This window comes from Sebastes umbrosus, chromosome 19, assembly GCF_015220745.1.
Source record: "Sebastes umbrosus isolate fSebUmb1 chromosome 19, fSebUmb1.pri, whole genome shotgun sequence".
In the NCBI taxonomy this organism is placed as follows: domain Eukaryota; kingdom Metazoa; phylum Chordata; class Actinopteri; order Perciformes; family Sebastidae; genus Sebastes; species Sebastes umbrosus.
This window is the reverse complement of record NC_051287.1, coordinates 26275246-26297322: the sequence shown is the minus strand read 5'-3', so window position 1 is coordinate 26297322 and position 22077 is coordinate 26275246. Positions and strand designations below refer to the sequence as shown.

At 39.6% G+C, this 22077-nt stretch overlaps 1 protein-coding gene across 20 annotated transcripts in view; it reads right to left on the bottom strand.

The window, feature by feature from the left end:
- LOC119478614 (formin-binding protein 1) overlaps positions 1-18099 on the bottom strand; it is a 78876-nt gene extending 60777 nt beyond the window's left edge. For 5 of the 20 annotated variants that reach the window (XM_037753469.1, XM_037753472.1, XM_037753471.1 and 2 more), the window contains exon 1: positions 1053-1393. In XM_037753469.1, coding sequence (XP_037609397.1) covers positions 1053-1208 — 156 coding nt within the window. In that variant the 5' untranslated portion in view covers positions 1209-1393. Of the gene's footprint in view, positions 1-1052; positions 1396-17773 lie in introns of those variants that run through there. The other 15 variants (XM_037753485.1, XM_037753484.1, XM_037753470.1 and 12 more) reach the window with 10 other exon arrangements.
- Between the last annotated feature and the right edge of the window lie 3978 nt (positions 18100-22077).

Genomic DNA, 22077 nt, shown 5'->3' with positions numbered 1-22077 from the left:
TTTGTGGGCTGCCTAGATCAGAAAACGTGTGATTCAACAAGCCGTTCAGATGTGGCTCCCCTTCCTATGTCACATGCAGCTCATTAGAATATACCGCCTACAGCTTGAGAATTACTGCTGTGCTCCATTTGACCTGGGAAGTGTGAATTCCCAAGTTCCCAGTTGGAAATGTCAACTGGAACGCCCCCTGAGGTAGGATTCCTGACTCGGAAAGTTGAACGAATCTCACCAACCCTGACCTCAAAATCCAAGATGGCTGCTCCGCGAATCGACATAAAAAACGCGCATCGCATAAAATAGCTGTATTATTATACTGTTTATTACCACTCCTGTCTTATTTGTGCACAATACAACACAATACGATATACTACAATAAAATACATCAATACATTACAAAAGTATAGCAGTCCTATCAGTCATCATCTGCCTGATGTTGAGTGACATCTATTCAACCAAATGCCCAGAGGAACATGCACTCAGGTCCACACCAACCTCCTGCCAAACTAGAGCAGCTGTTTGGGGCAGTGGGTGACCTTATGTGTTTGCATACCATGGAGATATTTATAGAAACAGCGCCTCTGCCGGTCTGACACTTAAGAATGTGTGTTGGCGTACGCACACGTGTGTCATGTATGTATGTCTTCTCTGTGCCTGCCTTTAACCCCCACTACACCTCTGTCCGTGTCACTTAACAGCATCATGCATGAGTGATCGGTTCTTTACTCGATAAGAAATAGCAGCCCTTCTTGTGGCGGTTGAGAAACAGGAAATAGCTGCCTCTCACTAGTGAGTCATAGTAACATGCAAGGTGGTCAACTCATTCAAGGAACTTTAACTGCAGCATTCTTTTAGGCTCTGCTGTTGTAAAAGTCCCGTAAACTGGCGTCTAACGAGGGCTTAATCTGACAAAGCAGAAACTCTTTTCTTGTCATATTGACCAACACTACACACCACAGACATCCTATGACTGGCACACCCGTTGGCACACCCTTGGCTAGGGTGTTTGGATTTGATTTATCTACAATAATCATATTACATCTCTGCTCACTTACGGCACTCGTCATCCTCATCTGCAGCAGCACCTGTAGATACTCGTCATGACTGCTCAGCGGCTGCTCTTCCTTTTGCTCCTCCGTTTCCGATTTCACAGAAAGAACGTTGCCCAGGAAAATGTAACTTTTTCGGCGCAACATGGTCATGGTTTTCATGCGACAACAAAGTAGAAAAAAAAGAGCTACGGATGAAGTTAATCCACCTCAGAGGAGTAGAATACGACAGAGGAACACGTCTCGGTCAAGCAGAGCTGTGTTAGTAGATCTGAGATCCTGTTTCTAGTAATGCAAAGACATCAGATGTCCCGGTAATCAGAGTACATCAATGCAGGCAATGCAGGCACAACCAAAGGTATAATGAGAGGGAACAGCACGGAACATGATTAAATGATGTTGTCGTTAATCTGATTACTACACCTCCCTTCTAACTACCTTAACCAGCCAATAGGACGCTGCTGTTCTCGGGATTAGCAAACACACATAAACCATTGTTCTTGTTGAGCTGTTTTTGTTCTTTTCGGAGGATAAAGCTCTTTAAATCTTATATAAACACATTCTCATGAATTTAGAAAACTTTGAATTTCATATTCCCAATATGAGAGACACCTTTTATACCAAACTACTACAGCAAGCTGTTGGCTCGTTCATTCAGTGAACAGGTTGGAAGTAATCCAGATTTGTCTGAGACAGGCCATCTCTTAGCTTCTAAACTTGATAATATTATCTGGATATGACTGGCTGAAACAAGAAATGACACTCAGTGACCTGCTGTTTGTCCACTTAGAATAGAAGTGACCTACAATTCACTAAAATGTTTCAATTTCAGCTATAAAGAGTTTCCAATCACGTTTAGAGCTCATAATTGCTCATATTAGCTTATTGCAGATGTATTATCGCAAACTGTGTATATGTCCGCCAATAAGTAGCTTTCCTCCCGCAGTGCAAAGACGTGCAGGTTAGGTTCATTGTTGACTCTAAATGTCCCGGAGGTGTGAATGTGAGTGTAATGTAAATTTGTGAGCCCGGTCGATAGCTCAGGGCTTTTGCCCTTTTCTATCCATAGTTGAGAAGGGTTTTTTTGTTTGTTTTTTCCTAACATATATATATTTTTTTTTTTTTGTTTTGTTCTTATAACAAAATAAATGAAAAAGGAAATATGGATCAAATAAAATTAGGAAAAAAAACTGATAAAAGAAATAAATAAATGAAAAATAAATAGATAGATAAAAAAAATAAAAATAAAATAAAATAAAAAATAAAAATAAAGAAAACTTTAAAAAAGCCAACATAACTGGGCAAAGATCAAGATCATGTGACTGTGTACAGTGTCTGTGCGCTTGAGAGGGGTGGGGATGGCTGGATGTCAGTCAGGGTGCAAATCAAATTAAGGCAAGATTAAAAAGGAACACCGTATTTTTCTTCTAATAAAAATCTTATGCCCTCAATGTTGTATCAATTTTTCCCAATTGTATCAAAAATGATATTGAATATAAATATTTTTCAAGGTATTGTATCAAAGTTAGGAATTCCAGTATGGTGACAACACTACTGCTCAATACGTATCTTGGTCACAATTCTTTAACAAATCCAATCTAAGGGATCCGTATCCAGAGTAGGCCTGTCACAATAATCACTATATGGACTCATCATCTGATACGTGGACACCTTGATATTACCCGTAAAACAACATTTTAGCCAACACGATGCCAGAATAAACAGCAGGGTTTTCCCCACCATTATAAGACATCGCACATTTTTATGAACAGAACCAGAGAGCACATTTTATTGATTGTTTTTTGGTTGTGTGTAGAGCTGCAACTGTTAGTTATCAACTGGTATATTTAAAAGTCTAAATTCTCTGATTCCAGCTTCTTAAATGTGAATATTTTCAGATTTTTTTCCTCCTCTGTGACAGTAAACTGAATATCTTTGAGTTGTGGACAAATCAAGACATTTGAGGACGTCATCTTGGGCTTTGGGAATATTTTTCATAATTTTCTGACATTTTATAGACTCTTATAGAATAATGGTTAGTTGCAGCCCTAGTTGTGTGGTTTTATTTTATTGATATTATTATATATTTATTTAGGATATTTTAATATTTTTTCACATTCCAATTTCAATGTCTGAATATATTTAGGAATTAAAAGTCTGATGCTCTTTTAAAGGGTGTATATTATACTGTTATCATTATTATATAGGGGCATAAAATGGTCTTAAAATGACAATTATTTCTGGGACAATATATCATTCAACAAAATGAGTTATCGTGACAGGCCTAATCAAAAATCTAGTATTGGCCGGAGTACACTACATTCTGGTTGTCCAGTAGGTTAACGTTAACACATGAAACGTGTTAATGCTAAGAGGCAAACGTTACCAGCAGTGACTTCAGTGTTTCTGTAAATGGCACCGTGCTCAGCTGTCCACTTATAGTAACCATGCTATACATGGTTCAGGTGAATCTCTCACCACGGCTCTCATGACGTGTCTCATGTAGACCATGACTTGAACATAATGTTCTCTTGCAAAATTGTCAAATTGTGATTACTATATGTCTTTGCAAATAGGTGTCAGTCTTTGGATTTAATCCTGCTGTAGCTGCCGTGGAACACACAAACAAACAGCATGAGCATGTAATTAAGTCTGCTGGCAAACATGATGGCAGTAAATGAGAGACTAGATTAAACATATTTATGTGTCTTTCACTTGCTCACAGTTTCAGTTCATAAATAGATCTGCCTGTTTCTCTGTCAGGCTTCTCTTCCTGCTGTGGCTCTTCACTCACTGCAGCTACAGTTTAATAACTCAGCTTCAGGCGACACAAGTCAAATCTGTCCGTTGAGGATCAGATCGCTTCGTGTGGCCGTGTGCCAACCACGTATTGCATTTCTCTTTTGACTTTCAGACCACTTGTTTTCCTCTCCAGGTGTCTGTTGCTGATGTGGTGTATTTCTCTACTGACTGTAACAACTCATTGAACTGAGACACTGCAGACAGGTGTCATAAGTCAAGATAAAAGTCACGCAGACGTGTGGCCAGTACAGCCAATGAGCAGGGGGGGTTGCTATTTTTAACCAGAGCATTGTATTTCAGTGGAACGGTCTACTGATGTTAACACAGATAAACATATAGCTGCTACGGTTGATGGCATGGCCAAGTGAACCATCCCTCACTCACATTAGCTGAAGAATTATTTTCTCTGAATTAAATTATTTTGCAGAATAAGAAAACAGAAAAATGATTTAATTATATTAATAATATTAATAATAATTTAAATTATAATGATCTCCTCTATCTTGTATTCTACTGGATGAAAAGCCAACACTTTAACCTGTTAACAGGTTAAAGTCAGGGGGGGATTTAGTATACATAAGTACTTTCCCTGTATCATCAAAATGAGATGGAATATCTGGGTGGTCCTTTCTTTGCTGGCAGCACTAACCGTGTTTCAGGCTGAACTGTGTGGCAGCACTTTCACTCCTCCTCCCTGACATATCTCATCAGGATATGAGTAAAGATGGCACTTAAGAAGTTGCCTGACACAGCAAGCAGGAAACTCATCTGGGAAAGACTCCGATTTCTCAGTCGATGTGAGAATCTTTATCCATTACAATCTTTTTCTACTGTTACGCATGTGTGCAATAACATGCTGATCACTCTGTGCAATAATTATCTGATGCTGTGCAATAATTATATCATTATCTGACAGACACTTTGTGCAATAATCTGGCAAACTGTCATCTCACCAATATACATATTGTATTTTTATATTCTATTATCTTTTATATTTTTTATATTTATGTTGTATGATCTCTTTTTTTATTGTATTATCTTTTCATTAGCACCTATGGGATTGTCACAATCTAATGTCATTGTACTACACAATGAAAATAAAGGGCTTGAATCTTGACTCACCAGAGGCCCCACGATATACGATATCATCTCGATACTGAAGTCACAATATCATTGTGATGGAATTTTCCATCAATTCCTCTCTTATTGGTAGAAAGGTCAGAGTGTTTGTCAGAGTGTCCCTCTGTTGACATTATTGGGTTGGAGTCCTGTCTAGAGGAGCCACCGTTATCTGTACAGCTGGGTCTGTAGTGGAGACCGTAGAGCCAGTCGCTAGGGCAACCAGGGTCAGAGATGCCAGAGGAACGGAGTAAGTCAAAACATGATAAGGGGTAAGACACTGAGCACCAGGGAGGAAGGGCAGAGTTGTGAGGCCTTCACGCAGAGAGCATCTATTGTGGAGACCTGACAATTCTCCTTGATCAAGCTTCAATAAACCTTCTTTTGTAAGACATCATCAGCTCCGGACCTCTTCCTTCCAAAGATAACTTGTGTATCAATTATTCCATCACAATCATTTTATTGCAATTTTAAACATTTTGCAATATGCTAAGTATTGCGCTGAGATATATTGTGAAATACTGCAATTTATTACCTTTTTTTCAACTGCAAATTATATCAACATCTGTTTACTTATACTGTAGGGCTATCAATCGATTAAAATAGTTCATCGTGATTAATCGCAAATTAATTGCACATTTTTTATCTGTTCAAAATGTACCTTAAAGGGAGATTTGTCAAGTATTTAATAGTCTTATCAATATGCTGCTTTACGCAAATGTATGTCTATATTTATTATTGTAAATCAATTAATAACACAAAATAATGACAGATATTGATCCAGAAACCCTCACAGGTACTGCATTTAGCATAAAACAATATGCTCACATCATAACATGTCAAACTGCAGCCCAACAGGCAACAACAGCTGTCAGTGTGTCAGTGTGCTGACTTGACTATGACTTGCCCTAAACTGCATGTGATTATCATAAAGTGGGCATGTCTGTAAAGGGGAGACTCGTGGGTACCCATAGAACCATTTACATACAAGGGACCCCTTTGAAAATGGACATGACAGTTTTTCCTTGACAAAATTTAGCGTAAGTTTGTAGCGTTATTTAACCTTCTTCATGACAAGCTAGTATGACATGGTTGGTACCGATGGATTCATCAGGTTTTCTAGTTTTATATGATGATAACTGAGCCCACTACAACCTAAGAAACCCAAGTTGCGTCAAAACCAATTTGCGTTAACACGTTAACAGACCTAGTTTTATCTAATAAGTTCCAGTTTTCTTACTTCTATCATTTTTATTGCAGCAAAATGGGATTCAGTCAGTCAAGCAGACCGACTGACCAACAGCACCCGACAAACATAACTATTTGTGTTAGAGTCTACATTGCAATATTAATAGTTTATATAATAAAAGATTGATACTTGACATCCGTGTATCGATACAATATTGCCACGCAAAATATCGTGATAATATGCTGTATTGACTTTTTCCCCCAACCCTATTTCTCAGTGTGTGTAATGCACTTGTATGCGTTACAGTTGCACCCAGTTTTCTCTGCTAACGTAGAGCATAGTGCGGGGCAACACCTACTGGGAGACACATGGAAACCTATTAAGTTTGAGCGGAAGACTGTCTTTGTTACTGTATGAAGCCAGACCCCACTAGAGGAAGTGATGGATATCATTTCAAATGCCATTTACTGCCAAAACCATACTAATACAATCAGCGACCTCCACTCTCTCTGTCTGGCACCATTAATAAATGTCCACAGCGCCCCACCATAACTGCCTGATTATAAATAACTCCTAAATGAAGAAAGAGATTCCAACTAACGCCAAACGGTTTTGATAAAGCATCCTGCAGATCTGAGAGCATTAACAGACCACAATGATGTACCATCTTGCCAAGAAAGCCTCCTCAAGCCCACACAGCCTCTCAAGAATCACAAAACATGTCGGGTTCATTCTCCCACATACACAGAACAAGCTTTTATTTTGAAGTAACACACATGATGAATTAACATCAGTCTTGCAGAGAGGAAATTACAGGAGAAGAGAAAGCTGGTGAGTCAGTGTGATGGGAGCAGAGAGAAGAAGAGAAAAACAAATGAGGAAATGTGACGAGTGGGCTGGAGTGAAAGCTGGACGTGTCTTCAGCAGTGGGAGACAAATGTGTGGTAACTGCATGAGCCACTTTTCGTTGGGGCTACGAATCATTTCACATTAAGCAGCCGTAAAGTAACTGCTATAAAGGTTCAACATGGTACCGACCGTGTCTGTCTACCGACCACATCTGGTATCCTTTAAAAACGAAGAACAATAACAGACCACTACTGTCTCACAAGCACAAACCCACCGCTTCTCGGCCTCAGAAACATTCCCCGACTTCATGATCACAAAAGAGGACAGATGGAGAACTGAGTCAATCAAATTTACACTAGCGTCTTTAGCACTTTACCACACACACACACACACACACACACACACACACACACAGACACACACACACACACGTGCAGCAAACATCTTTGCTGTCATTCACTTGCCTTTTGGGAGAATAAACACTCCAGAGGTCAAACACACTTTATCACTTCCTTAAGCTCACTGTGATGTTTCTTTTTTTAATACAGTGGTTGTTTTTTTTTACATTTCTCACGGTATGAACCGTAGACTGTATATAAAGACGGACGCGTCTCCACTTCCTCCCACTGTACAAAAGTGAAGCCAAAATATCCCGTATGTGGGAGCTGCCATCTTGAGAGTTTGACATCATTTGGAGCCAGAGTCTGCGCTGTAGTGATCGGGGTGGGGTCTCGAGGCCCCGCCCATGCACACGCCCGAGCCAATCACAAGCCGAGCACGGCCGCAGCTTGTTAGCGTGAGCCACCTAGCTGCTACGTTAGCATCACGGTAGCTGTTTGGCTAGAAAGACACAATTAACTATAATATCTCTATACTGTATCTACTAATATACTGTATATACAGTATATACTTTATATACTGTATATACTGTATATACTGTATATATAGAACTACATCTATGATCAAATTGACACATGTTCTTTTACACAGACTGGTGACCATTATAGAAAGTTAAAGGTACATCTCCTCTTGTACAATTCCCGAGCCTCCAGCTCCACGACTACTTCACTCAGAGCAGCTGTCAATCACAGCTGTCAATCATGACATCTCACCCCCTTTTTATAGCATCAAATAACTAACTAAAACCAAACTTATCAGAAAAATTAACACTTGAACAAACATCAGTTTTATAAGAACGACCTAAAATGACAGAAACCATCTTTGGGAAAAATGTATTTGACTGTGACTTTTTAGTTTGGCCCATGTTCCATCCACTGACATGGAGGGGGCGGGACTTATGACCTATACTGCAGCCAGCCACCATGGGGCCATCCAGATATTTGGCTTCACGTTTGAGGAGCTGTCATATCCTCCATCTTTATACACAGTCTATGGTGTGAACACTGAGCTCAACGTTATAATTCTGTCAGAATTCAAAGATTACATGCAGAAATGTCACATTTGTCATCATGAGACCTCTTTTGTGCCACCTACTCTTTTCACTGAATGCTTCTTTCATTCCATGCACACACTATCACTGCCACCACTACTTGTTTATAAGCTACAGTTGTGTCTACAACAAGCATTAGTAGTTTCAATGGAGATGTTGCAGAGTAAAGAGGTGGTAGCTCTTTGTTCACAGTCGTAGAACAGGGAGTCTGTGCTAGTGTTGCTCCGTTACTCTGTTGAGGGAAACTCAATGCTGTCACAGCCTGAGGAACAAATGACACTTCCAGTATGTAGTACAATATAGCAGTAATCAGGAGAACAAGGACGGCTATGAGGCTCAGGTGACAGACCAACAGCGGTATCATTTCCTCTGTCACAGCAGTGATTAGAGGCCGACTTTACAAACAACAGAAGAGGCAATAACTAGAGATTAGAGGCTGCAGCGGTCTGTGCTGGGAAGGATTGAGTCACCTTTTCATGGATCAGATGACTAAATAGCTCCGACTCCTGCTGTTCAGGCTCGAGGAAGTGGAAGGACTACACTTGTGGTCAGAAAACGCCCAAGACACAACATCTCTATTCATCATCAAAGAAACTAAGTTTCCTGGAGATGTCATCAAATAACTTGTTTTGTCCAACCAACTGTCCAAAACACAAATAAAATGTATATTCAATTTACCACAGTTTTAAGACAAGAAAAAACAGCACATTCTCACATTTGAGAAGCTACAAAATGTTTAGCATATTTGCTTAAAAAATGATTTAAGGGGCCGTGTTTTTCCTGAGGCCAGCGTATTACCATAGTAAAACAAGACTCGGTCAAAACCCAGTATATGTCTGGACCGTATATGGTCAGTATGTGAATTTGTGGCTGAATTGTTACACAAATAGTCAGTGGTCATGTCTATAATGTTTTGTGAATGTTTTTTTCCACTAATATCTTAATGTTTGATTGAAAGACAACTTATAATGAAGCAAATTACATTCAGTAATAGTAAGTTGTAACATTTACTATTATACATTACAGTATATTATACATTTTATACAAGGTGATAAGGTATTAGCATGACATACAGTATGCAACGTTAAAAGTATTTCAGTTGTTTATTAAAGCCTGTGTATCAAAAGCATTCATCATATATTTGGTGTGTAACAATAGGCTATATATATACATCGTGAAAGTTTATCAGCGTTGAGATTCTCACGCTGTCATCACTGACGTTGTTGCTGCCGTATTTATTCCTAGATGGAGTGTTAATGGAGCAGCTACAATGTTAGCATGACTGGCACTGATCGAAAAAAATGTTCAACTTTAAGTAAAACGCTGTCCCTTTTTACCCCGCCATCCAATCACAAGATGTGATTGAATGTGTTTATTATTACATACAGTATATGTTGTGATATATTGTGTATGCTATGCTGGTGTTTTTTATAGTTCTTACTGTTGTCCTCGTGTCTGGAGCACAATGACAATGAAAAGAATTGTTAGTTGCAGCCCTGAAGGAGGCTAACAAAGGGTCGGATACAACAGAAAGGCCTATTTATTGTGATTCATCTGCATGTCTTACATATGTCAATGTGAACCTCCTCTGTTTGAATAGCTCCCCTCCTGGGGGGGGGGGCAGTCTGAGGCCCTTCACATCAGCATCCATTCATCACTGTCTTACCATAAGGAGGAGCTTGAGAGAAAATGGGCTCAGGGTTGTATCACTGAGTCAGCAGGTGGGGGGCGAAGAGTATAAGATTTAATGTGGGGCGGGGGGGGGGGGGGGGGGGGGGGTGAAGGGATGTCTGTCGTAGTCTGCCAAAGGTTTCAGTACTTCAGCACACTGACAGAAGGAAACAAACTAGCTCAGGTTTCAGCCCTGGAAGTGCCCTGAATGTCAAGTGAACAGCAGGGGAGGAGGCTGGACCCAGGGGGGGGAGGGTGGGGGTGTGGGGGAGTCTGAGCCCAGATCAGATCTACAACAGCAACAACTCTGAGGAAATCTCTGTCTAACACCAGGCTGTCTCAGACTCATAACAACGCTACCAGGAGATCCGCCCTGATGCATCACTGAGCTCAATGTGAATCCCCCAAAAACACGAGCATGAGGTTCTGATTGAACCGTTCAGTCTGTGTCGTCGTCCCCCCCCCCCCCCCCCCCCCCCCCCCCCCCCCCCCTCCTCTGGCAGAGTCTGGAGCAGCGCTCACTGACATCAGAGACAACAAGTGGCGTTTAAAAGGCCTCCCCAGACCATATCACTTTCCCTGCTCAGTTACATTAGGGCCGATGGCTAACAGATAGGAGTGTGCCGACAATTACAAATCCAAGACAAACATCTCTCAAGCTGTCCCCAAAGGCAAGACAACTCATGCCCCAACTGACACTGAGTGAACAAAGCAACGCACCATTTGAACGATGTTAAGCGTGGCTCACTCAGGGGACCACACGTGGGCCAATTCACCTACTATTTTAAAGCCGATGCTGCAATAATTAATTGATTAGTTGTCGACTATTAAATTAATCTGCAACTATTTGGATGATTGGTTTGAGTATAATCTTTTAAGAAAAAAAAGGTCAAAGTTGTCTGAATGCAGCTGGTTAAATGTGAATATTTTCTGGTTTCTTTCCTCCTCTGCGACAGATAACTGATCTTTGAGTTGTGGATTAAACAAGACATTTCAGGACGTCATCATTTTTCTGACATTTTATAGACCACACAACTAATCGATCAATCAAGAAAATAATCGTCAATGAAAATAACGGTTAGTTGGAGCCCTCCCGATGACCTCTGTGCAGTTCAACTCACCTTCAGCTGCTGCTCTCTGAGTAGAGCTTCAGCCTTGTCCATGTTGTCTCATCAATACGCTGCGTGACACGAGACCAGATTTACATCCTACAGACTGAAGATGAAGATTTAGTGTAGTGCAACTGTGAGAAAAGCTCACATCCAGTTCCCAAAAGAACCACACGGGAGAAGTGAAACATTCAAGGTGCATCATAGTGGAAAGGTGGAGTCGTCACTTTGTTCAACGAAAGGCCTGGGAGGTTCAACTTCTCCTTTTATTTGAGCTATTACATGTGTGCACTAGGGCTGGGCCATATGGAGAAAATCAAATATCACCATATCTTTGACCAAATACCTGGATATTAGGGCTGCACAATTATTCACAATTTTATCTAAATCGCAATATATTCTGATGCAATTTTCAAATGGCAGGACGGATGAGGAGGAAATCCTACAGAGGTGTCCCGGCCGACACATCATACTCTACCGACTTAAGAAAACTTCTTTGTTTGGTACAGATCCCCACAAAAATCACACCATGATCATTTGAATATGTTTTTCAATGAATTGAGAATAATGATGTAAAAATGATCATACCCTCTAATATCGCAAATCATATCGCAATTGCAATATCAGTCAAAATATTCGCAATTAGATAATTTTTCAATATCGTGCAGCCCTGCTTGATATCAATATTACGTTGATATTGTAGGGTTGAGTTTTGGTGCTTTTACAAAAATATTAACACAATGAGATTTTTGATAAATAATCATCATTAATGTGGATATAATGACTAAAGGAAAATAATAGAACAGCTATACAGTCTGGTAAGTTCAGAAAATAACATCACTTTACTGTAATGCTGCCTTTAAAACCAGGAAGAGACAGCACTTATGTTATATTACCATATCCAAAATCTAACATGATATTTAGTCTCATCATCACAATATGGATATAATATTGATATATTGCCCATCAGCTCTACTACAGTGTGTACTGCTGATATTTAGTCAGTGTGTGTTTGATCTCCCTTTGACTAAATACCGTTGGCCTGATTAGTAATAGTAATAATTGTATTTATAAAGCACCGTAGTGACACCTCTGCTGCTCAGAGTGACAACTCTCTGACTCTGTGACTCTGACACCCGAGCCCCAAGAGGAAATACTTCTGAGATGTTGCGGTCTCCCTTTCTTCGAACTTTCTACAACAAGCACGGCTAACTTGATTTAGAGCGGTTATTTAAAGCGTGATGCCTCTGAAGTTAGTTATTCAAAATTTAAAATAGTCGTTTATGATTTCATTTTTTTCTGAGCCCTGTTCTGCTGAGAAACAGTCACATGTTTCACCACATTTCACTTCCTTCTTCCTGGGTTGCGTTTGTACATAATGCCTCTTTTGAACGGGGTTTGAGCTCTTTAACGTGCATGATGCACGTGATTCTGGTCCATTTACGTCAATCTCTGCTCGCACAAAAAGAAGAAGAAGAATTTGCATTTTTCAAACTTTACCATCTTCCAGCACATTTCAGTACTCTGCAACACAACCCTGTAAATACACAGTGAGGATTTAACGCCCTGAATATTTGCCAGTGCAAAGAAATTCTTAGTGGACTAACACTCATAAGATGTTGTCTGTTGTCGACTAATCGATTAGTTGATTTAATCGACAGATCTGTAAAACTGAGTTTCTCCACAAAGTATCAGACAAAAGCAGCACTTTCTATCTGCTGTCTACCAGAGATGTGCTCTGAAATAAGTCAATCAGCATTAAAAAGCATTCAAAATGAATAATGACTGAAGAAATATTAGTCGACTGTAGAGCTGACCCGAATGCTTCGAAGTTTCGACCGTTGCCATGGTGATTAATCTCCAAATCAATATTCGAATGCTTTATTGTTGTTGTTTTTTTATGTAAGTATGTAATAATAATAATGTATAAATCCCAAACTAGCCCATGAAATAAGGAATAATCCCACAACATTAATAATTATTCGTTATTCTCAGATGGATATCGTTGTTTTATTATGTGTAGAGGTGTGTGTGTGTGTACAGTAGTGTGTGTACAGTAGTGTGTGTACAGTAGTGTGGCAGCAGCACTGTCCCGAAGCTTTGAATACTTTCTCACCAAAGCTTCGAAGCCCCAGAAATGGTATTCGGGAGCCCTTAGTCGACTAATATTCTCTCCTCTGCAGCGAAAGAGTCTCCTTATGCAAACAATGTTTTTGCACCACTTGTGTCGGCACCTTGTCGGTAATGTTACGAGGACAGCCCAGCGATGGTCATAATTTTCATCCCCAGTCTTTAAGTGGACGCTGAAGACTATAATCAGTGCTGTGATGTTGCACCAAAGGCATTCAGCATTTTGGAGACTATTAAGTGACTGTGGTGCTTTCCTCATGCTGACGCACAACCCCTAAACAATAGCAGCCATACAACAGGTCTCTATTGAAATAAAGTTTCAATCAGCTTCAAACTTCATGAAGCAGTGATATCACAACGAGACTGTTTGCAGCACCTCAACCAGAGCAGTGATGTTCGTGAGCGGTTGAGAAACCCTGCTATGACTTCACTTCCTGAAAAATCATTTACTTTCCTGTTCAGAGCGAGAGACAACCGGATGAGCATGATAACATGCAGTGGTGCCTCATCCTTCATTTGTCATGTTGCACCATCTAATTTTTTAAGCGAACTAAACTCAAAAACAGAGATCATAAACAGCGTGAAAATGAATCTGATGTCCAAAATACTGAATCTTACCCTTAAAAATAACATTAGAGGGAATCTAGATTAACTGGTGTTGAGTTGAATTTGACTATGATGAATGGGATATGCCTAAACGACAGCTATGTTAAGATATTGCTGTTGTACAAGGCTAAGCTGCAACTATTATTAGTCAATTCATCATTTATTGATCGGCAGAAAATTATACAGAAACTGTCATCTATCTAGCAAAAATCAACTGATTTCAGCTCCTAAAATGTGATGTGAGGATTTGATTAAGGCTGGGCGATCTTCTATCCCGTCATACGTCTTTTTATATCTCGATAATGATATATATCACGATATAGCATGTTTTCTGGTTATTCAATAAATAGTCTATATGAAATAACCACATGTGTATACTCCTGTGTGAAGTATTTTCTCATTTTAAGAACTTGAGCGTGAAATGAACTATAGAGAAAAAACTAAATAAATATAGGCCTAGCCTATATCATGGTAAAAATTATATATGATAGACATTTTTATGAGCCCTGGATTTGATGCTTATCTCTGTTATAGATCAATGTAAAGAGATTTTCTTTGGGTTTGTGACTTAGTTGCACAAAACAAGACATGGAACACATCATCTTGGCCTCTGCAGAATAATTGATAATAATTAATAATCATTAGTTTCAGCCCTAATAATAAGAACAAGGTAGCCGAGGTTTCAATCCGACATGTGGCCTTAAAAAAAAAACAAAGAACTATGTTAACCCACCACATCCTGCTCTTGCTCTGCCACAGCAACAGTGCTGGTGTTACTGTTTGAGCCGGTTCGGGACAACAAGAAAATAAGCTGTGTGCCGTCTCCAGGGGCAACAGCCACCTGCAGAGTATTGCTGTCCTCTGTTGCCGTTACTAAGATTAAAGGAACAAGTGTCTGGATTCCATTCAGCCCGCTGAAGAAAAAGCCAGCGAGCATCTGGTTGTAATACGTTATTCTCTGCTAAAGCTCAGGCTCTGTTTAAAAAACGTTCAAATGTTTTCCAGACTGAAGGTGCACATGAAAGCCTGTAGAATGTCTCCAGGCTGTGTTCGCTGTGCATGACTACCTGGGCAGCGGCGTTTCTCAGTCAAGCATTGCAGTAGTAAAGTAAAAATACACTGACATCACTGGGAGAAGGCAAGAATGTGGAGTGCTGGTGGTTTCCCCTGTGAACTTTGGACCAGGTAAATTACTGGAGAATTCAGCGGAGGGCCCCCCGCCCCCCTCCTTTCTTTCTTAGAAAGGAAAACACATCCCTGATTTAACTATCTGCAGGCCCCCTCTGCTGCTCGCTGGAGAAGGACACAAATCCAGCTCATAGTATTGACATCAGACTGCAGTTTGATCTCCACGCTGCAGTATTGTGATCAGGTGTCGAGCAGATTTGTCGGCCTGCAGCTCGAGAGTTTACGTCAATAAAATGTGACCCGGCTTCCTGCAGGTTCAAATGCACACTCCATGTAGCAACTTGTATGTTTGCACTGACACACACACTTAAAACATACCACCACTCAAACTAAATGTACAACGAATCCTGCAATAACACGCCGGCACATCTGTCAGGCGGTCTGTCGGCAGAATGACGGCTCCCTTTTACAGCAGATCATTTCCACAACAAATCAACAAGAGCCACTGAAACTAAATCTGAACAACAGGAATTCCTCCGGAGACAGCTGCTTATTATCAAGTCGTAAAAATAGTCAACACGGTCCTGTAATCTTCATTATTCCACATGCTGTAGTTTACAACACATCGGCCTCGACGTGTGTGTGTGTGTGTGTGTGTGAATCCGGGGAAATACCTCTGATACGGAGGCTGGACTGATAAGGACTACTGCTGGACTGTGAGAAACACTCCTTACTGAGAATTTCAGAGAAAAGTGACATCATTGCACAGGAATTTATTGTAGTAAGGTCACTGGGCTTTATACTTTGTCTTCTATTGTTGCTCTCAGAGAGGGCCTGATGAGTCCAATCACACATTCATAAGATGTATAAGGTCATCCAGGGTCCCAGGGATTCTAGAGGTTCTGGTCTAAATCTAAGACTAACCTATCAGGCATTCACATTTAGAGCCAAATAGTTCATTAGCCTCAGAAGTTGTGAATAAAGTGAAGGGAATTAATACAAAAGTAACTAAATAAAGAAGCAAATTAAAACAGAAATATCAAGTTATGTCAGATTTGATCAATTAATTAATGGCTACATTTATTTTTTATATTATTTTTGCTACATTTAATGACTTTATTTATTTATTTATTTATTCATTTAATTTTATTTTGGGTGGTTCCATGCTCCATATTTGCCCCCTTTGTCTGTTCTGATAATTAGGACCTGATATAAGCTGTGAGCTGATATGAGCTATTCATCTAACAGTATATGCAAAACTAGTTGTGGATCAGTTTGAGAATCCAGATAATTAATCCCAAGGTTGCAAATAATCTGTGCATTTGCATCTTTTTTTTCATCTATAATATATCTAGTATATCTATATCTATAGTCACTGGGAGTAGATTTGGTAGGGAGAAATCTACTGTCTCTTTTACAGTTTTTAATGCACAAATTGTTGTAATATGTGCTGATAAAAGAATTGTAGTTCTGGCGTTATTGGAGCACCAGCAGGTGATTTTAGACTGACTGATGGGATATTGTGGTGTTAATCGTATTACCTTTTAATATTTCTTCATATTAATGGGTTTACTGTGTATGTTTTTTTCTTTCTTTTATATATTGTTTGGACCCAAATATTTGAACTTTTGTGTCAATAAAAGAACTAACTAACTACATATCATCTATAAACCCTCCTCATTGTACACAGAGTATATAGACATGTACATACATGTACAGTAGTTGTATTGTTCACAACTTCCAAAACACTTCTTTTATTGTGTTATTCTTATGTTATTGTTGGTCATTGGTACTTTTTATATATATTCATATCATATTTATATATACACCTATTTTTCCACTACTCGTGTACATAACTGACGTGTCTTTTCTTCACCTATATCTGTCCAGTTTGGTTGTCTTTGTCCCTCTAGCTCTTATTTCTATACTGAGAGAGATAGAGGCAGATAAACCTGATCCTGATGTTAAATATAAAAATCCAGTTTAACAAATCAAAAGCTATTAATGCAGTTCTTCAGTAGTTACTCGTGAGTGTCTTGTTAGAAATGAGCCTGCGGTGCCTCACCACCCTTCAGCGTGCACAGAAATAAGAGAACCTGACCATCGACTTCCTCTAGTGACAGTGATCACACACACACACACACACACACACTTTACATGCATGTTGTTGCATGTATTTAGGAAAAAAAAAGAGCAAGTGTCAATGCAACATGAACATCCAGCCTCAACAACTGGGCACCGCAGGAGGAGCTGCTCTCATGTGAGGGTGTGTGTGTGTGTGTGTGTGTGCGTGTGTGTGCGTGTGTGTGTGTGTGTGTGTGTTCACGGACAGAAAGACAGCGTGCTTAGAAACGCTCATATGGAACTAAAATGGATGTTAGCTCTGGTTTTACACGGCTACCATCCATCCAACCATCCATCCAACATCCATCCACGTTTTACCATGTTATGTTACACCATGATGTAACGAGCAGTAATAACACGCAGTGATCACCGCTACAGATTAGCTGCTATCGGCTGAACATCCACCGACCACCACCAGCAGCAGCAGCAGTGATAACACGGAGCCACTGCGCACTGTCATGTGCACGTTTACTGCGTGTGAGGACCGTTAGATCCACACAGTGTCCATTACAACATAAACTATAGAGATACAAGTGCAGCGCAGACTCACCCAGAGCTCTGACCCCCAGCTCATGGTTCCACTCCGGTGTCCTCCCAATAATCCACAACTCGATGGAGGTGTTTCAGCGCGCGCGGCGGCGGACAGACAGGCAGACAGACAGAGAGACAGACAGAGCTGGTGTTAGAGCTGTGTATTATATATGTCTGGTAGAGAGAGCTGCTCGCGTCTCCTGTCTCACATCCTCAGCGTCTCATCCTGTCTGATACAAGATGGCCATGCAGAGCTGCAGTACAATCTCTCTCTCTCTAACAGGATGGTCTCGCTATATGCAGCGCGCGGGCACCCGCTTCGACCCAATGACAGCTGCTCTTGCGCGCGCACAGGCAAGAGGAAAAAAAAGGGAGGTTGGTGGTGGGGGGAGGGGGTGGGGGGGGGGGTGTCACTGCAGGGCTGTATCTGTTGTCTGCTCTCAAGTGAATGCTGGGGGGGGTCAGAGAGGTCACCACCCCTGGCAGATGTTTCATTGACTAACCCCCCCCACACACACACACAGGGTCTAATACTAAATTGTGGCTAACTTTCTCTTTCTGTCTCTGTCTCTCTGTCTCTCTCTCTGATGAGACCTGCAGTAACTATGCATGGTGTTGACACCACCCTAGATTTACCGAACACTTACCCCACAGCAGCCACAAGCTTCCACTTTGCACACAGGATGTTGTGTTCATCATGCACATTAAGAAACTTTCATGCACCAGGAATCAAAAGAAAAACGGGCGGCAAAAAACCTGATCACCATTAAAGGGGACATTTTTATTTAGTGATGGCCGGTCTTATTCAAAACTTTGGGCCCCAACTGTCCAGCGGAGAATGGAATCCACCAAAACCAAAAATAAATAAATAAAAGGGAAAATAAAACAGAAGAGTAAATGAATAAGGGAATTAATACAAAAGTAAATAAATAAAGAAGCAAATTAAAACAGAAATATAAATTTATGTCAGATTGTATTAATTAATTAATGGCTACATTTATTTTTAATATTATTTTTGCTACATTTAATGACTTTATTTATTTATTTATTTATTTATTAGATTTTGGCAGGTTCCATCCTCCATATTCGTCCCCTTTGTCTGCAGAACCACTGGATGCTCTGTTCTGATAATTAGGACCTGATATGAGCTGTGACCTGATTTAAGCTATACATCTAACAGTATATGCAAAACTAGTTGTGGATCAGTTTGAGGATCCCCATAATTAATCCCAAGGTTGCAAATAATCTGTGCATTTGCATCTTTTTTCTTTTTTTTTATCCCTCGCTTCTAGTTGCTCAATAATATTTCTTTCCTGACTTTCTACATCTATAATATATCTATTATATCTATATCTATAGTCACTGGGGACAGTAGATTTGGTCAGGGGAATAGACTATTGCATCTTAACTGGATATTTTGTATACTCTTTTGTAGTGTGTGATAGTTCTCTTAGTGTGTATTTAATGTTGTAACGTGGGTTGTAATGCTGCCCTCTTGGCCAGCTTGAAAAAGAGACTTTTACCTGGTTAAAGGAAAAGTGAAATGAGATGTTCAATAATCAAGTGAAATGTTGTCATAGAACACATTTAAAACCAACTGTTGACATTCAGAAATTTACAATAAAACAAATAGGTCAATAGCTGTATTAGACAAAATTAAAGACATCAGATAATCAGATTAATTATTAAGGGCTATCAAAAACAGTTGTATACAAGCAATTATCATGATCTCGGTCATTGTGATTAACTATGTGAATCATTACATAAGCATTAAGTTTTATAGAAATGATGAAGGGAAGTCCTTTATTGTTACTACAACACTACCATCTAGTGGTTGGATTTTAGAGACAGCACTAAAGGTGCAGCGAGATGGAGGCCTTTATTCACATCACAATGCCCACACCTAACTAGCTTATCAGTATCATCACTGATTCCTGAGTTCATCTGTTGGCATTTATAAATGTCAGTAGTTACAAAACACATTAGTATCCAGTATTATTAGGGATTATATACTAACCCAATGGGAGGATGTCCATTCTTATTGAATTTCTCTGATGATTTTATGCCCAGCATTGTTGTATAGCCACCAAATAGAATAAACCTTTAGCTGTTCTGTCATAATTACTCAGTAGGATCAACCCATCTACAGGCATGCGTGCCGTTTCTTCCAAAATGACACCGTATTTGACTGAACTCCAACATGCCCTAAAGGATCGTTTACACGTTTGGTATTTTTCAGCTCATTTATGATAAATCACCTTTAACCAACATTTCTGTTGACCAGAGATTTTGAGATTTTTTAAAAGGTTGTTCCAGGCAGCCACTTAAAACTTCCTATTTACTTAATCTATCACAATTTCAGTTTTGTTAGTTACATAACTGTTGTGTAGTGATACGGAGCAGACTTTAATTCAAACCAATCTGTGCTTTCAACTGCATTACCATGCAATGATAACTTGATAACACGTTTTAAACAGCGGTAGGCATCATGTTTACTGTGATCACTTTAGTTCTAAGTCTCTGCTACAGCTGCCAAATGCTGACAGCTCACATATGATTACATTGCACCTTTTTAATACTTTGTATCAGAAGTGCAGGAGTTAACATTCATTTGCATTTTCTAACATATGATGTTGTTCATACTTCCTACAATGTATTTTATAGTGAAAAAGTAAAACTGATGTAAAAACATAAAGAAATAAAGAAAAGTAATAACAGAGATAAAAAAAAAATTAAAAAGATGAGAAAAAATCAAAACAAAACACAGAAAGAACATTCCTGTATCGTTGATGAACTATATGGTATGAACTCTGTAAACTCTGTTAACTGTTGGACATACCACACAGGCATGTGCACTGCATGTAAAACAAAATGAGTCAGCAGTTTAAGTACCAATAATGTTCATTAAAGGGTCAATCTGTATTTTTATTAGTATTTGTTGGATTGCTTACATTGCAGGTGTATTTGCATATATACTGAAATATTTTAATTGCATGATGAAAGAATTGAATTGGCTTTTAAGTGATTTCATTTATGTTTTACTGAAATTAAAACAAAAACAACAAAAAAGAACCTTTAAAAACAATGCAAAACTTTTTGTTTCGGTTTTCTAGTATTAGTCCATGTATTAGAAGAGTCATAACAGTTTCCATTCTGGTGATTTTAAGTTAAGGTCATAGGTCGACTTCTTTGTTTACATTTGGAATAAGGGATTGTGCCTTTATACACTGTAAAAACACATGACATCATTAGAAGTAAAACTTAGTTTCACCAGCAGGGGGGGCCACAGGGGCTTTCACTGTCAGTGTCAGGCACCAGTCTGCATACACAACATCAAAATATAAGCTACTGAAATCAAATATTTTTAAATCTTAAGCATTAAATGTTTTACGTCCTCTCCCAAATACCCAAGCACTTGACTGGTTGTTCTCTCTGTCGGAGGAGCGGTGACTTGAATGTGAGGTCTTCCTGGCTCAACTTTTAAAGGACAGTGATATACCTTACGTCATATCAACAGCTTTTCCCACCTGTTTTCAGTTTACCTGATGAGATCACGAGTCTCCCCTCTTCCTCTGATCCAGCACATCACCAGATGGCGATCAGTGGACACCTCGGCCTCTTTATTCATCCAAGTGCCCATGCAGGTCTAATAAAACAACTCCAAACTCAACATCATCCTTTGGCCCTGAGCTCTCTGATACCGCGTGCATCATTCGTGAATCCTCTTGTGTTTCAACAGGATGTTTAGCTTGAACCACTCACGGCCCGCGCAGATGTCCAATCACAACAAACCATGGTCAGAACCGGACCTCTGTTTCTCTTGGTCACTCTTCTCAAGGTTTCTCAGTAGTTTCACATTAAGTTACTGAAGGCTGCCGTTAGGTCTTTACACGCTCCAGATGGAGTAGTTTGATTCCAGAGAGCCTGGATGTGACCCTGACCTCTCAATCTCTCGCACAAGATCTAGATCCTTCCACCCGACAGTGGATCCATTCCACATTGACTGCTGGTTTCCCAATAAGGCAAGATACCCAAGTAGAGTTTTTTTTTATGCCGATATCTATTAGTTAAAATGTTTTACACACTATTCTTCTTTCTTGCAAAATGTATGGAATTTGACTATCCATACCATATCTTTGTATTTCACAAGATACTACCTCATTTACATATTTACACATAACATTTCAGAAAACTTGCAATACAAAAAATAATTGTCCTATGTAAGTAATCAACAGGGGAAGTTTCATCCTGTAGTTAAATGTTTTACCCTATTCACCTGGGATGTCTCCCTACAAGCATTGTAACGTCACTGCTCCCTCTGCT